This window comes from Sus scrofa, chromosome 2 (genome assembly GCF_054392235.1).
Source record: "Sus scrofa isolate SSC_HxYL_T2T_F1_AM1 chromosome 2, Sscrofa_HxYL_maternal_Yorkshire_Landrace_v2.0, whole genome shotgun sequence".
Classification (NCBI taxonomy): Eukaryota; Metazoa; Chordata; class Mammalia; order Artiodactyla; family Suidae; genus Sus; species Sus scrofa.
Genome location: NC_139384.1, coordinates 145,723,514 through 145,746,719, shown reverse-complemented (window position 1 = coordinate 145,746,719; position 23,206 = coordinate 145,723,514). Strand labels below are relative to the sequence as shown.

Here is a 23,206-nt window from a genome sequence, read left to right as displayed (position 1 = left end):
GTGTAAAGCTCAATTCATTCTTTTTAATGATAGAATTTTGTTATATTGTATGAAAGTATCCTTTTCCTTTCTTTTCTTTTCTTTTTTTTTTTTTTTCTTTCGCTTTTTAGGGCCGCAGGAGTGGTATAAGGAAGTTCCCAGGTTAGGGATCGACTTGGAGCTACAGCTGCTGATCTGTGCCACAGCCACAGCCATGCCACATCCGAGCTTTGTCTGCAAACCACACCACAGCTCACCACAGTGCCAGCTCCCTGAACCACTGAGTGAGGCCAGAGATCGAACCTGCATCCTCATGGATAATAGATTTCTTTCCACTGCACCTCAACGGGAACTCCTGAAAGTATCATATTAACTAGTCTCCTGTAGATGGACATTTGTTTCCAGTTTTTGCTGTTGCAAAGCATACTATAGTGTATGTGTGTGTATTTCTCCAGATAGACCTCTAAGTTAAATTCCTTTCCTTATACTTGCTAGGTCAGTGGATGTGTGCATCTACGGTATTGATAATATTGTCAGATTCCCCTCTAGAAACATTGTATGAGGTTATAGTCCTACCATATGAACGTGCCTATTTCTACCAGTATTTCATATTATTATATTTAAAGTGTTCCAATTTGATGGATGAGGAATTACATCCCATTGTTTTGAATTATATTTCTTTGAGGTTATATGGATAGAATTTTTTTTTTCCTTAATGGCTTCACCTGCAGCACGTGGAAGTTCTTGGGCCGGGGATTGAATCATAGCCGCAGCTGTCACCTGTGCCACGGCTGCAAAACACCAGCTTCTTTAACGCTCTGTGTCAGGCTGAGAATCAAACCTGCACCTCCACGGGGACCTGAGCCACTGCAGTCAGATTCTTAATCCACTGTGCCACAGTAGGAACTCCGCTACACATTTTAAAATACAGGGAGATCCTGTCGCGGCACAGCAGAAACGAATCCAACTAGGAACCATGGGGTTGCGGGTTTGATCCTTGGCCTCGATCAGTGGATTAAGGATCCGTTATTGCCATGAGCTGTGGTGCAGGTCGCAGGTTCGGCTCTGATCTGGTGTTGCTGTGGCTCCAATTGGATCCCTAGTCTGGGAACCTCCCTGTGCTGCCAGTGCAGCCCTAAAAAGACAAAAGACAAAAAAAAAAAAAAAAGTGTGTGTGTGTGTGTATACACACACACACACAGATCTGCTGTAGTTTCTGACTTCTCCATTCTTTTTTGTTCTAGAGAGATATAATCCTTCTTCTAAAACTTCAAATGGGCACCAGTCTAAATCGTAAGTTTATTTCTTAGTAAGTTTAATGTTTTTTTTTTGATAAAAGTCTAACTATAGTGTTTGGATATTTAGAACAACACCTAGAAATACGTACTTAATCTTATTTTTTGTTCTTGTTTTTCAGGGTTGCACCTACAGCATATGGAAGTTCCCAGGCTAGGGTTCGAATCAGAGTTGCAGCTGCTGGCCTGCACCACAGCCACAGCAACTCAGGATCCAAGCCACGTATGTGACCTACACCACAGCTCACGGCAGCGCTGAATCCTTAACCCACTGAGTGAGACGAGGGATCAAACCCATGTCCTCATGGATACTAGTCGGGTTTATAACCTGCTGAGCCATGACGGGAACGCCATACTTAATCTTTTAAGGCAAGGGTAGGCAGCCTTTTATGTAAAGGGCCAAAGAGTGAAATACTTTAGGCTTTAGGGGCCAAATGGTCTTTGTCTCAACTATTCAGCTCTGCCATTGTAGCATGAAAGCAGTCATAGACTATGGACGTAAAGCTTTCTTTTCCATACAGATCTATATTTGTCTTTTAGGCCATAGTTTGCCCACCCCAGCTCTGTGATTTTTTCCTCATTCTTCAGAAGTATGTGTGTTTGTGTGTGTATGTGTTGATAGTTTGTTTTTAATTAAAAAGATGTGAAAACGCAGGATTCTTCTTTGTAAGCCCTCCATTTAATTACTCAAAGCAACATAGTTTGTATTGTTTGTAAGTTTTCCTATCTTTATTTTATAAGTAGACCCAGGAATGTATATCAGAATGTAATAGGGTGGTATATTGGATGGTAATAAATTTCAGCTTAAAGAATGAATGAGGTACAGAATTTCTGAGACAGTAAATTAACCCAGTGATTAAAACAAAATTCTGAAGGATCCATGGCCACAGAGCTAGCTAGCTTCTTTATGCCATAACCACAGTTTATACTGCTGACTTCAGAGTCTTCAGCTGAACAGGAGAACTGAGTGAGCATGAAAATAGATGACTGCAAGAAGTTTACCCTCACTGCTGAAGAATTCAAATTATGCAAAGCCCTATTTATCGTATTTATTCATATGCAGAAAACTGATGGGAGCTTACCATATATGTTCATATCACTTTGGTTGCTGAGGGAGCACAAGCATGCAGGACCTTGAGCAGTCTGGTAAAAGCTTTGACATATTCACATGTGTAAACAGGTTCATTGAGCTGCCATTATTAAATCATAAGGGCTGAGAGAATTCAGAGTAAGTACATTTCTTTACAGGAAACGAGTCATAGAGATGCACTAAGCCCTGTCCAAAAGAAGTCTTTTTATCTGTCCCACTTATTTGGTCATCTTGAAAACACTTTTCATTTCTGTAATCATCTAGTTATTTTGTTTCAGGGTGATCTTTTTATATGATACTTGGAATTTGGGATCAGATTTAGAAACTTAGGTTAAGCTTTGAGGGGGAGGAGGTATAAGTAGTTACTGGAGTGAAAGAAGATTGCCTTACCACTGATTGGAGACTGTTATGAAATTTTAAGAAGAAAGGTAATGGAACTAGTGGTATTGAGAAATGAAACATTTTTCTAGTTGTAGTTCTCCCTAAGGTTTGTATTAATTTTTCCTTCCCTGCAAAAAGGCAAGGAATGATTTGTAGTTCGTTACCCAGTTTTAAATTTTGATTTTTTTGGCCTTAAGGAAAATTTAAATCTGTAATTTTACTTTCAAAAACTAATTCTAGAAACTATCGACTTAAAGTATTTATTGGTATTTTTAAAATTGGTTTGAATTTTGATCAAGAAAGATTTGGAACCTGGAATTTATTTTTAACTCACACATGGTTATTTCTCTTGTAAGCCAGAATTCTTACCCAGATTTGTTACATCTACAGAGCAGACTCATCTTTCACAGCACGGTGTTTATGAACTAGAGCTTTGACTTTGTGTTCTGGTTTTCACAATTACCCAAGTTTATGTATCTTTTCATGGAACATTGGGATTAGTGGAAGAGAATTACTGATGCTTTCATTGTATCTTCCTTTTTTTAGGAGTTATATTTTGGTAGTGGACTGTTGGATATGAGTATGGTAATTTGTTTTAATAATACATGTGTGTTGCATTTGGAAAAAAATTAGAGATAACAAGTGAGTATAAAAGTTTGTAGAAGGTAGCTTTTGTATAATTAGAAAGGAAAGATGAATATGTATGGAAAAGTTAGAGCTTCCAAAATTGTTAAATTCCACTTTTCTCAATTTATACTCTAGATGTGAGCCAAACTAGACAGAGTAAGACTCACTGGTTCTTTATTTTTCAATTAAGTCTTTAGCTACCACAGTGATTATTTCTAAAATTATTGGTAGGTATTTAATACTCTGGCATGCCATGCTGAAATGTTCCCAAAATAATAGTCCTTTCTGCCTCTTCCCTCTAGCATGTTAAAAGATGACTTAAAACTAAGCAGCAGTGAAGACAGTGATGGAGAACAGGTGTGTCTACTGTAGTATCATAGGAATTGTAATTGAATAATACGTTTATGATCCGGTTGTTTAGAGTAAGTTCCTTCCTGCTTTCTGACACTGGAATTTTGTAGTTTTCTGCTCTGTCTTTAAATCTGCTTTTTTTTTCTTATTTAAAAACTAATGCTATGTATCAGAACATAGTCTTGAAGCACAAAATGATTGACAAGAAGAACTGTTACCAAAGATTTTAATCTTATCCTGGCCTTTGGGTTTTTTTTTTTTTTGGTAAAAACAGTATTTTGTTTGTGTTAATTGACCTTTGCTGCATGCATGAAAGAAGCCAGTTTTTCTACTAAGATGTCAGGTGTTATTCACATTAAGCAGATAGAGTGCTGTTTTTTCATTCATAGATTTCCTCTTGTGTTTTAATTTTAGGATTGTGATAAGACAATGCCAAGGAGTACACCAGGAAGGTAGGCATCCTTTTATTTGTTTTATTTAGAGTGGTGAGGTCAACCTGGTAACACTGTAGTGATAGAGTAATTGACCTTAATAGTAAATATTATCAGTTGTGATGGTGGTTGTACAACTTTGTAAATTAACTAAAAATCTTGAATTCTATACCAGAAATAGGTGAATTTTATGTTTTGTAATTTATACCTCAATAAAACTTTTTAAAAGATAAGTACTAGTGGCTGAACAGCATATCAGAAAATTCTTAAGGAAGTATTTATTTCACTTATTTTTGAAGTTCTGGATTCATGGAAAAAAAGATAAGTACTAGTGGCTGAACAGCATATCAGAAAATTCTTAAGGAAGTATTTATTTCACTTATTTTTGAAGTTCTGGATTCATGGAATTTTAAGAACTTACCAAATAATAGACATTTTAAATAGAGTTGGTTGTCAGATTTAGATGCTTACCTATTGTCGCTCTAATAAAACCCTTTTGGTCATTTATATGTTTTCTCTCTTCTAGTAACTCTGAACCTTCACACCATAATAGTGAAGGGGCAGATAACTCCAGGGATGATTCTAGCAGTCACAGTGGATCCGAAAGCAGCTCTGGATCTGACTCAGAGAGTGAAAGTAGTTCCAGCGACAGTGAGGCAAATGAGCCGTCCCAGAGTGCATCTCCTGAGGTGAGAGGAAGGCAGGGGTACCTTCCTTGGGCCCTCTCTAGGCCCCTGGTGAAGGTCAGTTAAGACTTGATTCAGGTATAAAGAGGAAGAAAAGAAGGTTACCTATTCTAACGAAAAGAGATTGAACTATGTGTCTTAGAGGAAACCTAGCTACTTCTCTTTTCTTGTTAGGTAAATAAACCTATTTGGTCTTGATTAGGAACTATTTGAAATCATGTTTCAGGTCACTAAAATACTGGATTTATTTACTTTGTGTTTTGTTTTTGTTTGAGTCTCTTAATTCATGTTATTTATGTTGAAAAAAGGTTTAAAAATAGTCTAATTTCACTCGAGTGATAAAATGTTAAAAATCTTTACTGGTACTTACATCATTTGCTTACTTTTGGAACTAAATATATTATGTAGTCATTTGTAATTTTGCTTTTGAAGTTGGATTCTTGACAGATATTTGAAGACAACGTACAGCACTAAGCTTATCTTCCCATTCAGGTTATTAGAGGGAGCTATTAGTAGGTATTTTTAGCCCTTTGCTTTGGTTCAGTGAGAATTATGAAAAACAAATACGTTTGTGGCATTAGACATTGTGTTTTTCCTCTTCCTTGAGATTATGGAGAAGGGAGAAAGTTTCAGTACTGAAGTATACTTGTTTCTCTTTCAGCCTGAACCACCACCTACAAACAAGTGGCAACTTGATAATTGGTTGAATAAAGTTAACCCACATAAAGTGTCACCAGCTTCTTCTGTGGACAGTAATATTCCATCATCTCAAGGCTATAAAAAGGAAGGCCGAGAACAGGGCACAGGGAATAGCTACACGGATCCAGCTGGTCCTAAAGAAACAAGTTCCGCTACTCCTGGACGAGACTCCAAAACTGTCCAAAAGGGATCAGAAAGTGGGCGCGGGAGGCAGAAGTCGCCTGCGCAGAGTGATAGCACAGCACAGAGGAGGACTGTAGGCAAAAAACAACCCAAAAAGGCAGAGAAGGCAGCTACGGAAGAGCCCCGTGGAGGCCTGAAGATAGAAAGTGAAACCCCTGTAGACATGGCCACCAGCATGCCCTCCAGCAGGCACAAAGCAGCCACCAAAGGCTCAAGGAAACCCAACTTAAAAAAGGAGTCCAAATCTTCCCCTCGACCTTCAGCAGAGAAAAAGAAATATAAGTCAACAAGTAAATCTTCCCAGAAATCAAGGGAAATCATAGAAACGGATACCTCATCCTCAGATTCGGATGAAAGCGAGAGCCTTCCTCCTTCCTCACAAACCCCTAAGTACCCTGAGAGTAATAGGACTCCCGTTAAACCCTCCTCAGTGGAGGAAGAAGAAAGTTTTTTTCGGCAACGAATGTTCTCTCCTATGGAAGAGAAGGAACTTCTTTCACCCCTTAGTGAGCCTGATGACAGGTACCCACTTATTGTGAAGATTGACCTGAATCTTTTGACTAGAATACCAGGAAAGCCTTACAAAGAAACCGAGCCACCCAAGGGGGAAAAGAAGAATGTGCCAGAAAAGCACACAAGAGAAGCTCAGAAACAAGCCTCAGATAAAGTGTCCAACAAAGGCAAGAGGAAACATAAGGTTTGTAAAGGATTTTTGTTGTTTGTTTGTTTGTAAACATCAGCATCTGAAATGCAATGGCAATCTCAGTAAGCCAGAAAGGAACTAGTTGAGTTCATAGCTAGGAGGAAAAATAGAGATGAGCCTAAGTCTACACATCTGAGTCTGCAGATGAGCTCTCGAGGACCACTGTGCCTCTGCCTGTCTCCTTAGGAAAAGTTGAAGTTTCAAATCAAGTAAGAAATGAGTCATTGCTTCTGTTCACAATGTGTGCTGCTCACGTGAGAATGAAGCAGAGATTCAAATTGGCCTTCATGACATTTCTTTAAATTTTGGTTTCAAATGTCTTTAGTAGGGCTATGTACTCTATAGGTTGTCACAGTTTCTTAACACTTTCTTCTCTTTTATACCCAGACCAAGTCACAGTTTTTAAATTACTAATTTCAGCAAATAAATTGACTCAGCAAATTCAACGTGTCATTAAGAATTTTATTAGAAGTTCCCTGGTGGCCTTGTGGTTAAGGATTCGGCATTGTCAGTGCTGTGGCTCAGGTTGACTACCTGGCCTGGGACTTTTTTTATGCCTTGGGCAGCCAAAAATCATAAAAAAGAATTTCTGGGAAAAAAAGAATTTCACCAATCTACAGTACGTCTATATAGATGGAGATTCTTTGGAGAAAAAAACAGCTGATCTTTCAGCTCTAGTGAGAAATCTTTATAGGAAGGTACATTTTAATAATCTGTATTAGGAGTTCCCATCACGGCTCAGTGGGTTAAGAACCCAAATGGTATCCATGAGGATGAGGGTTCAATCCCTGGCCTTGCTTAGTGGGTTAAAGGATCCAGCGTTGCCAGAGCTGTGGTGTTGGTTGCAGACAAGGCTCAGATTTGGGGGGGCTGTCGCATAGGCTGGCAGCTGCAGCTCTTACTCGACCCTAGCCCAGGACCTTCCACATGCCACAGGTGTGGCCCTAAGAAGAAGAAGAAAAAATATATATTAAAGAACAGTGTAATTTCCCCGATAACAGATATATGATTATTGTAAAGACTGAAAACGTGAGCAGTGAACAGAATAGATATCAGAATAGCTATGCCATGTGGACTCAGAACAAAATCCCAGTCCCTGTTGGGATTGGGAACTCATGTAGGAGGAGAGGAAGAATATAGGATTTTCTTCTTTTTCTTTTTCTCCTTTAACGGCAGCACCTGTGGCATATGGAAGTTTCTGGGGCTAGGGGTCTAATCGGAGTTACAGCTGAGACCTAGACAACAGCCACAGCTGAGTGGCGTCTGCGACCTACGCAGCAGCTTACAGCAATACCGGATCCCTAACCCACTGAGTGAGGCCAGGCATCAAACCCAAATTCTGAGAGACAATGTCAGGTCCTTTACTCACTGAGCCACAACAGGAACCCTTTTTTTTTTTTTTTTTTTTAAGCATTTTTTAAAAGTGAAGTGAGCCACAGGTTTTACTTAAAAGCACAGAACTGTGTGCTACTGCTGATGTATATTTGGACAAACTAGAATAAGACTTCATCTTTTGTATCTTTAAAGGTTTAAGTTTCTTAAAAATTTAAATTTCTAGAAAACTGAAGTTTATTGCTTTCAGTACTATAGCTAATGAGTTTCCATTATTGTAGTAAAAGGATGCTTTATTCACCTAGTAAGCTATTTAGGGCTGCTAGCCTCTAGAGCCCACAGCCTCAGATTGCTGTACTTAGTTTCTGGATTTAATTCATAGAATTGCATGAAATAACAGCTTGTATATGATAGGTTGTGGTCTTTAAAAACTAAAATGTTTCTTACAGAATAAAAAATGATCCTTTTGCGCCTCTTTGTAAGATTTTCACTTTTTTTTTTTTTTTTTTTTGTCGTTTGAGGGCCGTACCCGTGGCATATGGAAGTTCCCAGGCTAGGGGTCTAATCAGAGCTGTAGCCGCTGGCCTACACCACAGCAATAGCAACGCCAGATCGGAGCTGAGTCTGTGACCCACACCACAGCTCACGGCAACGCCAGATCCTTAACCCACTGAGCAAGGCCAGGGACCGAACCCGCAACCTCACGGTTCCTAGTCAGATTCATTTCCACTGTGCCACGACGGGAACCCCAGATTTTCAGATATTTAAAACATAATATAGAAAGTGAAAGTCATTTTTACTCTGTTTAAATTTTTACAATATGTATGACTTGCAATTTTAAAAAAATCCCCTTCCTTGTCACTGCAGTGGCTTGGGTAGCTTCTGTGGTATGGGTATAATCCCTGGCCCAGGAACTTCCACATGTCTTGGACACAGGCCAAAAGCTGTTCCAAAAAAATCCTCTTCCTCTAAGTGCCCGAGTTTCCCACCTCCTATCTCCACATCTGTTGGTAGTTATTCCTCACAAGGTTTTTATTTCAATAACTGTAAGTCAAATTTTTACTTTATAAAATGTGTAACACCAAGTAACTTGGTGATGATTTTTAAGTCTTGCTTTGGTAAAATTGTCAGGGGCAAGATAAAGTAGATAGCACTGAAAAGAGTCTCAGCTGAAGGTAGTGAAGGGTGTTTTCACATGTCTGTCTTTAATCATTTGTGTACAGAACTAATTTTTTTGCTATGTCAGAATTTTCACAATATTTGTGCCCTGATATTTAAAGTAGTAGGAAAACTTAGATTCACCAAGCAAAGTAGCGTTGATGGGACCATAGCTTTTGTTTCAGAACAAGTTTTTCACAAAACCTTATAAGCAAAAAGTTGGATAGTAGCAAGTATCAGTCAAGATGTGGAGGACTATAGTGCAGGTGGGAATGTAAAATGATGTAGCCACTTGGGAACATAGTTGAGCAGTTTCTGAATAAGTTAAAATATACAATTACAGGAGTTCCTGTTGTGGCACAGCGGAAACAAAACTGACTAGGAACCGTGAGGTTGCAGGTTCGATCCCTGGCCTCGCTCGGTGGGCTAAGGATCTGGCGTTGCCATGGTGTTGCTGTGGCTGTGGCGTAGGCTGGCAGCGGTAGCTCCAGTTCGACTCCTAGCCTGGAAACCTCCATGTGTCGCAGGTGTGGCCCTAAAAAGCAAACACACACACACTATTACCTTATGATCTAGCAGTTCACTCCTAGGTATATACCCAGAAAGAATGAAAACACATCCAAACAAAAACCCATGCTTGAAAAGTAGAGACAACTCAATTGATGAATGGATAAATAAAATGTGGTATATCCATACAGTGGAATATATTCCTCCATAAAAAGAAAGTACTGATAAATCTTACAACATAGATGAACCTGAAAAATATCACCCTAGGAGTTCCCATTGTGGCTCAGCAGAAACGAATCTGACTAGCACCATGAGGATGCAGGTTCGATCCCTGGGCTTGCTCAGTTGGTCACGGACCTGTCATTGCCATGATCTGTGATGTAGGTCACAGATACGGCCTGATCCTGAGTTTCAGGGACCCAGCATTGCCGTGAGCTGTGGTGTAGGCTGGCAGCTACAGTTCCAGTTCAACCCCTAGCCTGAGAACTTCCATATGCTGCAGTTAATAGCCCTAAAAAAGCAATAAATAAATTAATAGGAAATTTTATGGTATGTGAATTATATCTTAGTTATAATCTCATCTCTCCCTCAGTCATTAGGCTGAAAAGATGTCATTTAAAAGATTATTTCAGTTTTTCAGCTTTTAATCTAAAGTAGGAGCCTCCCAGTTCCCGCTGTAGTCAAGCGGGTTAATGATCCAGCTTGTCTCTGTAGAGGCACCAGTTCGATCCCCAGCACAGTAGGTTAAGAATCTGGCATTGCTGGAGCTGTGTGACATAGGTCACAGCTCTGGCTCAGATTTAATCCCTGGCCCTGAAATTTCTGTATGCTGTGGATGCAGGGGCAAAAAAGGAGGCCAAAAAAAAGGGACAGTCCCTCTCAGACTTAAAACTTGCTTGAACATTGTTTAAATGAATTCTGTCACTTCGCATTTTATCTTCTTTCTGAAGTTGAGGGTGATTGGTGCTGGAATTAGATAAATAAAAATCAGCTTCTTTCTTCTGTTTCTCATCCAGAATGAAGATGATAACCGAGCCAATGAGAGCAAGAAACCCAAAACAGAGGACAAGAATTCAGCAGGCCACAAGCCACCCAGCAGCAAAGAGTACGTATGCAAAGCATGTTGCATGTGTGTCATTTTTTATTGGGTGCTCTCTAATGTGCTCTTAAAATATTCCTTTTAGTAAACATGTCATATACATCTATATACAAACATATACCAAATAGTAGGAGGTTTTGCTTTTAGCTGATTGAAATGGAAAGTGTTTAAGACTCAGTCACTTCTTCCTGTCTTTTTTTTTAGTGGAATAGGAGAAGAATTAAAAGTAAACCTTTACCACTTTCAGCCTCATTGATAAGCTTGTGTATAACTTGATAACTTGCAGGAGACCTGTGAGCACTAATATCTTCATTCACCATTCATCTTGTTCTTTCTTTTTTTTTTGGCTGCCCTGCAGCATATGGAGTTGCCAGGCCAGGGATCAGATCCAAGCTTCAGTTGCAGCCATGCAGGATCCTTTAACCCACTGAGCTAGGTTGGGGATCGAACCTTTGCCCCAGCGCTCTAGAGACTTGGCCAATCCCATTGCTCTGCAGCAGGCACTCTTGTTGTTCATTTATTTAACCAATATTTATTGACTACTTCTTTTGTGGTAGGCCAAGCTTTAGGCACTGGGTATAGGGCCATGGGGGAGAAACAGCAGACATGATGTCTGCCCTTGTGAATTTACAGTTTTATTTTGTTTTGCAGAAATCATGTTTTCTAGTAATCAAATAGAAATAAATTTGTCTCGAAAGCAGTCAAAATCAGATAGGAAAAAAATCCATCACTCTGTGTATGACTGTGTGGAGAAATGAGGGTATTTGTTTGGTTTGGCAGGTCATCTAAACAGAGTACTGCAAAAGAAAAAGATTTGTTGCCTTCTCCGGCTGGGCCTGTTTCTTCAAAAGATCCAAAAACAGAGCATGGCTCTCGGAAGAGGACTATTAGTCAATCTTCTTCCTTAAAGTCAAGTAATAACAGCAACAAGGAGAATAGTGGCAGCAGCAAAAGCAGTTCCTCCACATCAAAGCAGAAGAGGACTGAGGGGAAGACTTCCAGTAGCTCTAAGGAGGTCAAGGTAAGGTGTTGGGGGCCTGAGTCTTTCGAAAATCAATCTCCCTGCCATGCGACTTCTCCAAGTCGACAGAGAAATTTTGTGCTTTGAAAATTTTGTAAACATCTCATTAATTTTATAGACTTGTGCACTTTTATTAGATTCTACACTACATAAAGGGATGGAACAACTACTTGGCTTTGTGAAGAAGAAAAAAAATTTTCTTTAGCTGAACTAGCATTGGAATTATTTCGAGAGTATGATCCTAATGTAAGGGAATATTCTTAATGTTTGTTGGTGGCGAATTAGATCAGAGAAGCCTTCTCAAAGCTGTACTCTAGGCTCTCAGCCTGCATTTGTTTTCCACATTATTTGCATTGCTGTGAGCTGTGGTGTAGGTCACAGACATGGCTCAGATCTAGTGTTGCTGTGGCTGTGGTGTAGGCCAGCGGCTGCAGCTCCTATTCGACCCCTGACTGGGAACCTTGGCAAGTATATGTGGGTTTATTAAAGAGGAAATGTATAATTCACTTAGGAAATATGCTGTTCCTTCTATCGACTAAAGAAAAATTAGATACTATGAAAAACCAAAATTATATGTAATTTTTATTTTGTTTTATTTATTTTATTTTGTTTGCTTATATCAAATTTTTGAGGTATGTTAGCATAATTTTTGTTTATTATAATCTCATGTTTTGAATATGTATAATACTGCTACTTGTGATCCTCTTGTTTTAAGAGCCATCTTTCTTTTTTTCCCCATGATCAGCTTCATGAGGCTTATCATTTTTTCTTTTCAAAAAACAGCCCTTCTTTGTTTTGATTCTCTGTAGTTTTTCTTTTCTTTTTTGCCACACCCACAGCTTGTGAAATTTCCCGTGCCAGGGATCAAACTTGCACCACAACAGCAACCCAGGCTGCTGCAGTGACAACACTGGAGAGCTTCCATTTTTGTTTTCTATTTCATTAATTTGTACTCTGTAATTTCCTTTCTTACTTCTTTTTGTTTGTTTTGCTCTTCTGTTTATTAACTTTTAAAGATAGATAATTAGTGCAAGTTTTTTTTTAATTAAAGTTTAGTTGATTTACAATGTGCCAACTTCTACTGTACAGCGAAGTGGCCCAGTCATACATATATATGCTTTCCTTTGTTGGGGGGGGGTCTTATTTTAGGGCTCTACTAGCAGTATATGGAGGTTCCCAGGCTAGGGGTCAAATCAGAGCTGCAGCTGCCAACCTGTGCCACAGCCACAGCAGTGCTTGATCTTAGCTCTATCTGTGACCTACACCACAGCTCACAGCAACATTTGATCCTTAACCCACTGAGGGAGGCCAGGGATTGAACTGGCTTCCTCATGAATACTAGTCAGGTTCTTAACCCACTGAGCCCCTATGGGAACTGCCATCTAAAGAGTTTTTGTTCCCCAGAGAACACTTTTTCCAGCCCGGGAAATTTATTTCCATAAATAACATCCCTTGTTATTTATCCATCTTTTGTGTGTATGTGTCCTTTTAGGGCCTCACCCACTACATATGGAAATCTGAGCTGCAGCCTCCAGCCTACACCACAGCCAAAGCATGCAAGCCACATCTCTGATCTGTGCTACAGCTTGCAGCAATGCCAGATCCTTAACCCACTTAGCCACAATGGGAACTCCTGTACTTTACCTTTCTTATATTGTGTTCCATCACGTTCTATCACAAGAGATTGCATATAGTTCCCTGTGCTATCCAGTAGGTCCTCATTGCTTATCCATTCTAAATGTAATAGTTTGCATCTACTAACCCTACACTCCCAGTCTATCCCACTCCCTTCCCCCACCCCTCAGCAACCCCAAGTCCATTCTCATGTCTGTGAGTCTATTTCCCTTTTATAGATAAGTTCATTGGTGTCATATTTTAGGTGACACATAGAAATAGTAGCAGTGGTATTTGTCTTTCTCTTTCTGACTTCACTTAGTATGAGAATCTCAGTTGTATCCATGTTTCTGCAAAGGGCATTATTTTGTTCTTTTTATGGCTGAGTAGTATTTCATCATGTATATGTACCAGTCTTCTTAATCTATTCATCTGTCGTTGAACATTTAAGCTGTTGTAAATAGTGCTACAATAAACATAGGGGTGCTTGTATCTTTTTGAATTATAGTTTTGTCCAGATATATGCCCAGGAGTGGGGTTGCTAGGTCATATGGTAGTTGGAACCTCCATACTGTTCTCCATAGTGGTTGTACCAATTCACATTCCCACCAACAGTGTAGGAGGGTTCCCTTTTCTCCACACTCTCTCCAGCATTTGTTATTTGTAGACTTATTAGTGATAGCCATTCTGACCAGTGTGGGGTAGTACCTCATTGTAGTTTTGATTTTCATTTCTGTAATAATTAATGATGTTGAGCATCTTTTCATGTGTATACTGGCCATCTATATGTCTTTGGAGAAATGTCTATTTAGGTCTTCCACCCATTTTTCAATTGAGTTGTTTGTTTTTTTGTTGTTGAGTTGTATGAGTCATTTTTATATTTTGGAGATGAGGCCCTTGTTGGTTGCACTGTTTGCAGCTATTTTCGCCCATTCCATAGATTGCAAATTTTTTAAAAATTAGACTTAAGCCTTTTTTTTCTTTCTCTAAAATAAAGCAGTTAGACTATGTATTTTCCTCTAAATACTGCTTTAACTGCATCACCAAGATTTGGTGTATATAATTATTTTATAACTCAGTTTAAAGTGTTTTTTAATTTCCTTTGTGATTTTTATCTTTGACCCATAGGTTAGTTAAAAATGTTTTACTTGGCGTTCCCATGTGGTACAGCAGCTTAAGAATCCAGCATTGTCACTGTAGCAGCTTGGGTCTCTGCTGTGACACACGTTCGATCCCTGGCCTAGGAAGTTTCATATGCTGTGGTCACAGCCCAGGAAAAAAAAATGTGTTGCTCAGTTTCCAAACAAACATTTTCTGGTTGATTTTTGGTTAGTACTTCTATCTTAGTCACATCGGGGCCAGAAAGTGGCCTGCAGGTAGCAATCTTTTTGTTAAGAGTTACTTTATAAAACAGTATAGTATATAGTAGATTTTTATAATGGTCTGTATTTGGAAAGAATGTGTCTTCTGCATGATAGGGACAAGAATCTACATAATTCTTTTGGATTAATCATGTTTTCATACCTTCTGTATGCTGATTGATATTTTGTCAGTTTGTCCTATTTGCTGAGAGATGTTCAGCCAGGTTTTTTTTTAATGGAGCTATACTCGATGTATAATATTTACATTAGTTTCATGTATACAACATAACAGTTGCATATGTGTGTGTGTGTATATATATATATATATATATATATATATGTTGAAAATTATCACCGGAGGAAATCTATATTTATCTTCTCTTTACCACATGTGGTAATTTTTCTTTATTTCCAGAAACTTCAGTTTTCCTTCAGTAAATTTAAACATGGGCACTTAGAGATAAGTTTATAGAACTTAGAGGGGAGGCGTCCAAGTAATGTTAGATTACAGCAATATTTGGGATGACATCTCGCAAACACACAAACTGTACCATAAAGAGCTTAGTATGTTCTCAGATCTCAGGACTTTTATTTCCATTCTTAAAGGAAACATTGATGGGTGGAACTGAAGGGCTCTTACACAAACAGAAAAAAATGGTTACATAGTTTCTTTCTTTTAAGTATAGTTTAAGCAGAAGTAATAAAATACACATTTTTGAGTTTTCTAATGTTGAGGCATTTGTGCATTTTATAGGATAAATTTATTTATTTGTGGTATTTTATTATGGAAAAATGTGAATCTGGTTTATTAAACAGAGAGCTGGATGAAAAAGCAGTTTGGAGAAAGGGGCATAGCCCTTGCATAAAAGTCCTCATTGTTAGGAGACGTGTTGATAGCCAGCAGAAAAAGTTTAAGAAAGTAGGAGTTGCCGTTGTGGCTCAGTGGCTTAAGAACCCGACTAATATCCATGAGGACGAGGGTTCAATCTCTGGCTCCACTCAGTGGGTTAAGGGATCTGGCATTGCCGTGAACTGTGATGTAGGTGGAAGATGCGGCTCGGATCTGGCACTGCTGTGGCTGTGACGTAGGCCGGCAGCTGCAGCTCCAGTTCGACCCCTAGCCTGGGAACTTCCACATGCCATGGGTGCAGCCCTAAAAATATATAAATAAATAGATAAATAAATAAATGTTTAAGATGGTTGCTAGGCTTTGAAATCTGACTTCTGGGCTTAAAGCCCAAATTCCAGGAATACCTCTAAAACCCGTTTGAACTTGGGCTAGTAACTCAACCTCCTTGAGACTTTTTATTCTGTCCTATTAGCAGTACATATTTCATAGGGTTATTGAAGGATTAATAACTACTTGGTTAACTTCGTGCCTGGTAAGTAGTAAGCACATAGTAAATGTTAGCTACTATTGTTTTCATTTAACCAGGAATTAGTAGTAAATTTTATCTTAAGCGGTACTGCTCTATTGATATTAGGTTTGTGTCTTCCTTATGTTTTAACAAGTGCCACAGTTAGTGCCTGGCACATAATAGACATCTAATATTATAAAGAATATCTGTGGTTATATAAAATGGGCTTGTTCTGTGAAAAAGGGCATTTACATTTGAAAATTTTATAACAAGAAAATATAAGTACCAAAGGCAGTGGGATTTTGTTTGCTTTTTAACCAGTGGCTCAAGAAATAACTTTTAGCTTAATTTGAATCTCAAAATTGTATCTGTTTTTTTTTTTTTTGGTCAGGAAAAGGCTCCAAATAGCTCTTCTAACTGCCCTCCATCTACACCAACTCCTGATGCTTCTAAGCCTCGGAGAACGAAGCTTGCCTTTGACGACAGGTGAGATAAATATGGTTTTTTTTTTTTTTTTTTTAATTTTATTTATTTATTTACTTATTTGTTTTGGTCTTTTTGCCATTTCTTGGGCCGCTCCTGCAGCATATGGAGGTTCCCAGGCTAGGGGTCCAATCGGAGCTGTAACCTCCGGCCTACGCCAGAGCCACAGCAACAAGGTATCCAAGCCGTGTCTGCGACCTACGCCACAGCTCAGGGCAACGCCGGATCGTTAACCCACTGAGCAAGGGCAGGGATCGAACCCGCAACCTCATGGTTCCTAGTCAGATTGGTTAACCACTGCACCATGATGGGAACTCCTAAATATGATTTTTATGCATTCAAAAAACCGTTCCTGGAGTTCCTGTTTTGGCTCATCGGTAACACACCCAACAAGTATCCATGAGGATACGAGTTCGTCCCTGGCCCTGCTCAGTGGGAGTGAGTTAAGTATCCGGTGTTGCCATGAACTGTGGTGTAGGTCGCAGACGCCACTAGGATCTCACATTGCTGTGACTGGGGTCTAGGCCAGCAGCTGCAGCTTCAATTCACCTCCTAGCCTGAGAACTTCCATATACCACATGTGGGGCCCTAAAAAGACAAAAAAAAAAAGAAAGAAAGAAATCATTCTAGGGAGTTCCCTGGTAGTCTAATGGTTAGGACTTAGCATTTTCACTGGCTGTGGCCTAGGTTCAGTCCCCAGTCTGGGAACAGAGATTACACATCAAGCTGCTGCACATTGTGGCCAAAAAAAAAGAAAAAAAAAAGAAATCACTCCAGTCAACGTATAATAAATTCATTTTAGTTTCTGTCAGTGACCAGAAGAACTCATTGTGTTGTGACCACATAATATTTAGATTTTAATTTGAAAGGCTCCCACTAGCCCAAGTATTGCTCCTTTGACTTAACTCCATTATTGTCATTGGGAATGTAAATAATGTACCTTCCAGTAGAATCTTACTGATGCTGGCTTTACTACTTAAAATAGGAGCCTTGTGGGAGTTCTCATTGTGGCTCGCAGGTTATGAACCCGACTAGTATCTATGAGGATGTGGTTTCTATCTCTGGCCTCTCTCAGTGGGGTAATGATCTATCTGGCATTTCGGCATGAGCTGTGGTGTAGGGTGCAGATGTGGCTCGGACCCTGTGTGGCTGTGGCTGTGGTGCAGGCTGGCAGCTGCAGCTCCGATTGGACTCATAGCCTGAAAACTTGCATATACCACAGGTGCGGCCCTAAAGGCAAATAGCAAAAAGTTTTCTGAAGTTCCCTGGTGGCTCAGTAGGGTAAGGATCTGGTGGTGTTACTGCTTTGGCGCCTGTTGGATCCCTGGCCCTAGAACTTCAGCATGCTGCAAGTACAGCCAAAAAATAAACAAGAAATGTTTTTCTTAAAATAAGAAATAATAAAGAGCAGTGTGGGTTTTTCCCCTTCATTTTGATAAAAGGTTATTTTCCTACCCACATTTTATTTATTCTAAATCTTTTAAACAACTTGGGTAAAACTGCACTTAATACTAGGGAGTTTGATTTCTATTTGCCTAAGTAGAAAACATTCCAAGTTGCTCAAAATAATAGATGTTCTTTTTTTTTTTTTTTTTTGTCTTCTTGCCATTTCTTAGGCCGTTCCCACGGCGTATGGAGGTTCCCAGGCTAGGGGTCAAATCGGAGCTGTAGCCGCCAGCCTATGCCAGAGCCACAGCAACGCAGGATCCGAGCCACATCTGCAACCTACACCACAGCTCACAGCAACGCCAGATCCTTAACCCACTGAGCAAGGCCAGGGATTGAACCTGCAACTTCACGGTTCCTAGTCAGATTCATTAACCGCTGCGCCACAAAGGGAACTCCCAGTATGTGTTCTTAATCCAATATAAACATTCATCAGAAAAAACTGGGAGTTCCCACCGTGGCTCAGTGGTTAACGAATCTGAGTAGCATCCAGGAGGACTCAGGTTCCATCCTGGGCCTTGCTCAGCAGGTTAAGGATCTGGCGTTGCCATGAGCTGTGGCGTAGGTCACAGACAAGGCCTGGGTCCTGCGTTGCTGTGGCTGTGGCCTAGGCCAGCAGCTACAGCTCCACTTCAACCCCTAGCCTGGGAACCTCCATATGCCACTGGTGCGGCTCTAAAAAGCAAAAAGAAAAAAAAAGAAAAAACTGAATCGAATGTTTAGTAATAACTCATTTTTTTTACTTGAAACCATGAAAGTCGAGGTATATTAGAGACTAAAATAAACTAGTATTGTCTTATTTGAAATACTTAACATTTTATTTATAATGAAAATTTACATTGCAGAAATTATTCAGCAGACCATTATTTGCAAGAAGCAAAAAAACTGAAGCACAATGCAGATGCATTGGTATGTAAATAATTCTCACATTTATATAGTTAATCAAATTAACGTAAATCTTGTTGTTTGTTCCCATAGTACATCAGTGTAGCTCTCATTACTTCTCTTTTCTTCAGTCTGATAGGTTTGAGAAAGCTGTATACTATCTTGATGCTGTGGTATCTTTCATTGAATGTGGGAATGCATTAGAGAAAAATGCTCAGGAATCCAAATCCCCATTCCTTATGTATTCCGAGACAGTGGAGCTCATCAAGTAAGTGGGAAAACTTACCACATCATTGGCAATAGTATTTTTTTCTGGGAATGTATTATATATGTTCTGATTCTGTACAGTAAAGCTAAAGGGGATCCTTAGTCCTTTATCTTCCTTGGGTAAGGAAAACTAGGCACTTCAAATGGGTATTTTTTCCCTTTATTTAGGTTTGATTCTAATGTTTAGACAACTAAGGAAGTCATAAGACAGAAGAAGTGTTATATTTTGTGTCATTTGTTTTTTACATTACCTCCCAGGTATACCATGAAGCTAAAGAATTACTTGGCACCAGATGCTACAGCTGCAGATAAAAGACTCACAGTACTTTGGTAAGTGTGTTTTACCCTCTGCTAGATGACAAAGCAATTCCATAATAAATTGTGCTTTCTGTGTTCTTAAAGTTTTCCTTGAATCACCCTTCCATAATTCAGTCATAAATCTATTCTTTTTTTTTTTGTCTTTTTGTTATTTCTTTGGGCTGCTCCCACGGCATATGGAGGTTCCCAGGCTAGGGGTCGAATCAGAGCTGTAGCTGCCGGCCTACGCCAGAGCCACAGCAACGCGGGATCCGAGCCACGTCTGCAACCTACACCACAGCTCACGGCAACGCTGGATCCTTAACCCACTGAGCAAGGGCAGGGACCAAACCCGCAACCTCATGGTTCCTAGTCGGATTCGTTAACCACTGCGCCACGATGGGAACTCCATAAATCTATTCTTGATGTGTAGAGTAGAAAATAACTCAAATTTCCTCCTGAAAGATTTTAGTCATGGGTCTCTGACCCCTTGCCCTCTTGACAAAAGTCTTAGTAGAGTGGAACTGATGTTAGAACTCTCCTTATCTTCAGTGATCACTTTTCCAGGCTCTTCTTTTGGTATCCTCTCTCTCTGTTTACACGGTACACATACCTTACCTGAGGGGGCAAACACTTAGCTGGCTCAGAATAAAGAATATGTCTTGTTTGCTTGTTCCCAGAGAGATATTATCAGTTCATGTGTTGTGGGTGTTTACTTTACCTGGCACTGTATTTATTAACAGCTGGGAGTATAGCTGCGGAAACAACTGACACGGTCCTATGTGTCATGAAGTCTAGTGTCTCATGTGAGGAGACAGAGTAATCAAATGACTACACATGTTTATGAATTAAGTACTTTGAGGGAAAGTTTATGTAACGGTTAAGAGTAAAGTGTAGGGAGACTAAGTCCTTAGGTAGAGGAATCATGTGCAAGAGCTGGATAGTGGAAAGAAACTGGAAACTTTCTGTCAAGGCACTAAAGACCAGAGAGAGTAGGCGTTGGTGATCACGCAGGGACTTGATTAGCCTTGTTGGGCTTCATCAGAGTTTCATCAGAGTTGTAATGTTCAGAGTCCTCACTGAGGTTGAGTTCCTAGTTTTTTGTTTTAGATTGTTTATAATTTGATCTAGATTCTGTTCCACAGTGATTTTTTTTTTAATCCATATGTTATAATGACGCATTGGTGTCCCATGGGTGACGTTTTGATAATTTGAGTATCAACAAATAGAAGGCCAGTGCCAGGTCTCTTCCCCTCTCTTCCTCTCCCTAGAGTGTGTCCCCTTTGAGAATGCATGTTTGGTTTTGCCTAAGGGTTTCTGTTGTTGACCTCATGCCATGATCTGTTCACATGAGCCAGGCCTGTCCTCTTGCACTATGCAGAAATTGTCTGTGCACTTACAGCCAGAGTCTGCTGACCTGATAAACACGCTGTCCTTTTCCGTTGCTTAGCCTGCGATGCCAGTCTCTGCTGTACCTGAGGCTCTTCAAACTGAAGAAGGAAACTGCTCTGAAGTATTCAAAGACACTGACAGAGCACCTGAAGGTAAATGTGCAGAAGAGGAGAATCCATTTCCTAGATGACAAAATTTGTGAAGTCTTCTGTCCCTACCCCAGAAATGCCCTCATGTTCTCCCTGCCACAGCAGGGGAGGAGCTGCTATCTGGGAACTTTAAAATGTGCACATATCCTATTGCAGAACCTATGTAGCCATTTGCAGTAGCTCTTAATAACATTTCAGTGGACGTGGCCTATTTTATCACAAAACCTAATTTATACTTTTTCAATGGTCTTTTTTTTCACTACCATCCTTCTTTGGACTATTTTCTTAGTTTCCTAAAATGTCTTCCTATGTTTTTTCATGATGGGTCTACATAAGTCTGCCTAAACTCTTTAGTAGCTCACTATGGCCTGCAGGGTCAAGTCAGAGCTTCTTACCCTGACCTGCAAGGCCTTCAAGGTGTCTGTGTCTGTCTCTGTCTCATTCCTTATCTGAGCCTTTGCTCCAGGAAAACTGTACGGGTCACATACCTTCTCTTTTCTGCAGCCTTTGTACATAGTCTGACCCACCTCTCTCTGCCGTCTTCCCTCCTCTTTATCCAGCTGAGTGTTACTTTTTATCTCTCCTTTCACTCTTCCAGAATACCCCTCAGGCATGGCATAAATAAATAAATAAATAACTTCTATTGCACATTTGTACACACACACACATAAACACACATGCATATGTTTTGGTTTCTTGAGTTTATAGTTTCTTGATAGCAGTACTGGCTCACTGCTTTTCAGTGTATTTAGTACTTTGTAAGTAGTGTGTGTTGTTTTAATCAAATACATCCTCTTTTCTCCACAGAATTCCTATAATAATTCTCAAGCGCCATCACCAGGCTTAGGAAGGTGAGCAAATTTTATTCTATAAAATATTATGTGACAGGCTTATTTATTTTTATGCAAATGTGGAATGGGTTTGGCTACTTTCCCAAAATAGATGACAACTTCTTTTTTTTTTTGTCTTTTTAGGGCCACACCTGTGGCATATGGGAGTTCCCAGGCTGGGGGTTGAATCAGAGCTATAGCTACTGGCCTACGCCACAGCCACAGCAACGCCAGATCTGAGACACATCTGTGACCTACACCACAGCTCACGGCAATGCTGGATCCTTAACCCACTGAGCAAGGTCAGGGATCAAACTTGCCTCCTAATGGTTACTGGTCAAGTTCGTTTCCAATGAGCCATGGTAGGAACTCCCCAGCCATTTGTTAAAGCAAAGAGTCTAGGTAAAATGATTACTCACAATGACAGAGTGAACTAAATATTTGTTTAAAAGAAATTGCACTTCTTGGAGTTCCCTGGTGACTCAGCATGTTAGGGATCCAGCGTTGTCACTGCTGTGGTGCGGGCACAGTCCCTAGCCTGGGAACGTCCTAATGCTGACCCAGCGCACCTCCCCACCCCCACCAAAAAAGGAAGGAGTTCCCATCGTGGCTCATCGGTTAACGAACCCAGCTAGTATCCATGAGGATACCAGGTTCGATCCCTGGCCTTGCTCAGTGGGTTAAGGATCCAGCATTGCCGTGAGTTGTATTGTAGGTCACAGACGGGGCTTGAATCCTGGGTGGCTGTAGCTCCAATGTGACAGCCTGGGAACCAAAAAAAAGGGGGGGGGAAGAAATTATACCTCTCTGGAAACCCTTCTAGTTTAAAAGAGTCTTTGAATTTTAAAAGCCTTCGTGTAGAAGAGCCAGTAGTGCATTGATTTCCTCCCATTCACCAAATCCGTATGAATCAACTTCCTGTTTCTCTGTAGCAAAGCTGTTGGGATGCCCTCTCCTGTTTCTCCAAAGTTGTCGCCTGGCAATTCGGGAAATTATTCCTCTGGGGCCAGTAGTGCCTCAGCAAGTGGTTCATCAGTGACCATTCCACAGAGGATCCACCACATGGCAGCCAGCTACGTTCAGGTTACATCCAACTTCCTCTACGCCACTGAAATTTGGGACCAAGCTGAACAGCTTTCCAAAGAGCAAAAAGGTAGGGAGGTCTCTGGAGAAACTCTAAGGGTCGGAATGGTTAAGAGGAGCTTTTACGATACAGTTAAATAAGTGCCTGGTGTGAGTTTAGTTTCGTATCTGGTCTAGAGTTAATGGTAATCAGTTTGCTGATCTCCATTGCTTGGCCGTCATACGAATGTACTGGATTTGTCAGAAAGTACCTTGCACAGTAGTGGCGGCACAAACTAAACAACAAAGTTTTTGAGTTAAGACAAACATGCCTTTGTTCAGGCACATTTAATTCCAGCTCATCCTGTGAAAGTAATAAAATGTATGTTTTGCTCTGGGATGATTAAAAGTAAATTTGGCTGTAGGCATAGGATTATATATGGAATGTGTGCATATGAAGTGTTTAATATATAAGAAAGCATTCTCTAATATTAGGTCATTTGAGGTCTTGTACCTTTGT

The 23,206-nt window shown here is 40.0% G+C and overlaps 1 protein-coding gene and 1 long non-coding RNA gene across 7 annotated transcripts in view; one reads left to right on the top strand and one right to left on the bottom strand.

Annotated features, from left to right (window-relative positions):
• Positions 1-23,206, top strand: part of AFF4 (ALF transcription elongation factor 4) — an 88,034-nt gene that overhangs the window by 57,089 nt on the left and 7,739 nt on the right. For all 6 annotated transcript variants that reach the window (XM_085014516.1, XM_021084750.2, XM_003123929.7 and 3 more), the window contains 14 exons: positions 1,224-1,272; positions 3,675-3,729; positions 4,138-4,175; positions 4,681-4,843; positions 5,502-6,419; positions 10,439-10,527; positions 11,302-11,542; positions 16,267-16,361; positions 18,650-18,713; positions 18,821-18,957; positions 19,215-19,286; positions 20,704-20,797; positions 21,602-21,645; positions 22,557-22,777. In XM_085014516.1, the coding sequence (XP_084870642.1) occupies positions 1,224-1,272; positions 3,675-3,729; positions 4,138-4,175; positions 4,681-4,843; positions 5,502-6,419; positions 10,439-10,527; positions 11,302-11,542; positions 16,267-16,361; positions 18,650-18,713; positions 18,821-18,957; positions 19,215-19,286; positions 20,704-20,797; positions 21,602-21,645; positions 22,557-22,777 (2,280 nt within the window). The remainder of the gene's footprint in view (positions 1-1,223; positions 1,273-3,674; positions 3,730-4,137; positions 4,176-4,680; positions 4,844-5,501; positions 6,420-10,438; positions 10,528-11,301; positions 11,543-16,266; positions 16,362-18,649; positions 18,714-18,820; positions 18,958-19,214; positions 19,287-20,703; positions 20,798-21,601; positions 21,646-22,556; positions 22,778-23,206) is intronic.
• Positions 2,081-6,144, bottom strand: LOC146405752 (uncharacterized). Its single transcript, XR_014838785.1, has 2 exons — positions 4,484-6,144; positions 2,081-4,390 (listed from the first exon to the last, which is right to left on the bottom strand). It is a non-coding gene; the product is annotated as an uncharacterized LOC146405752 (long non-coding RNA).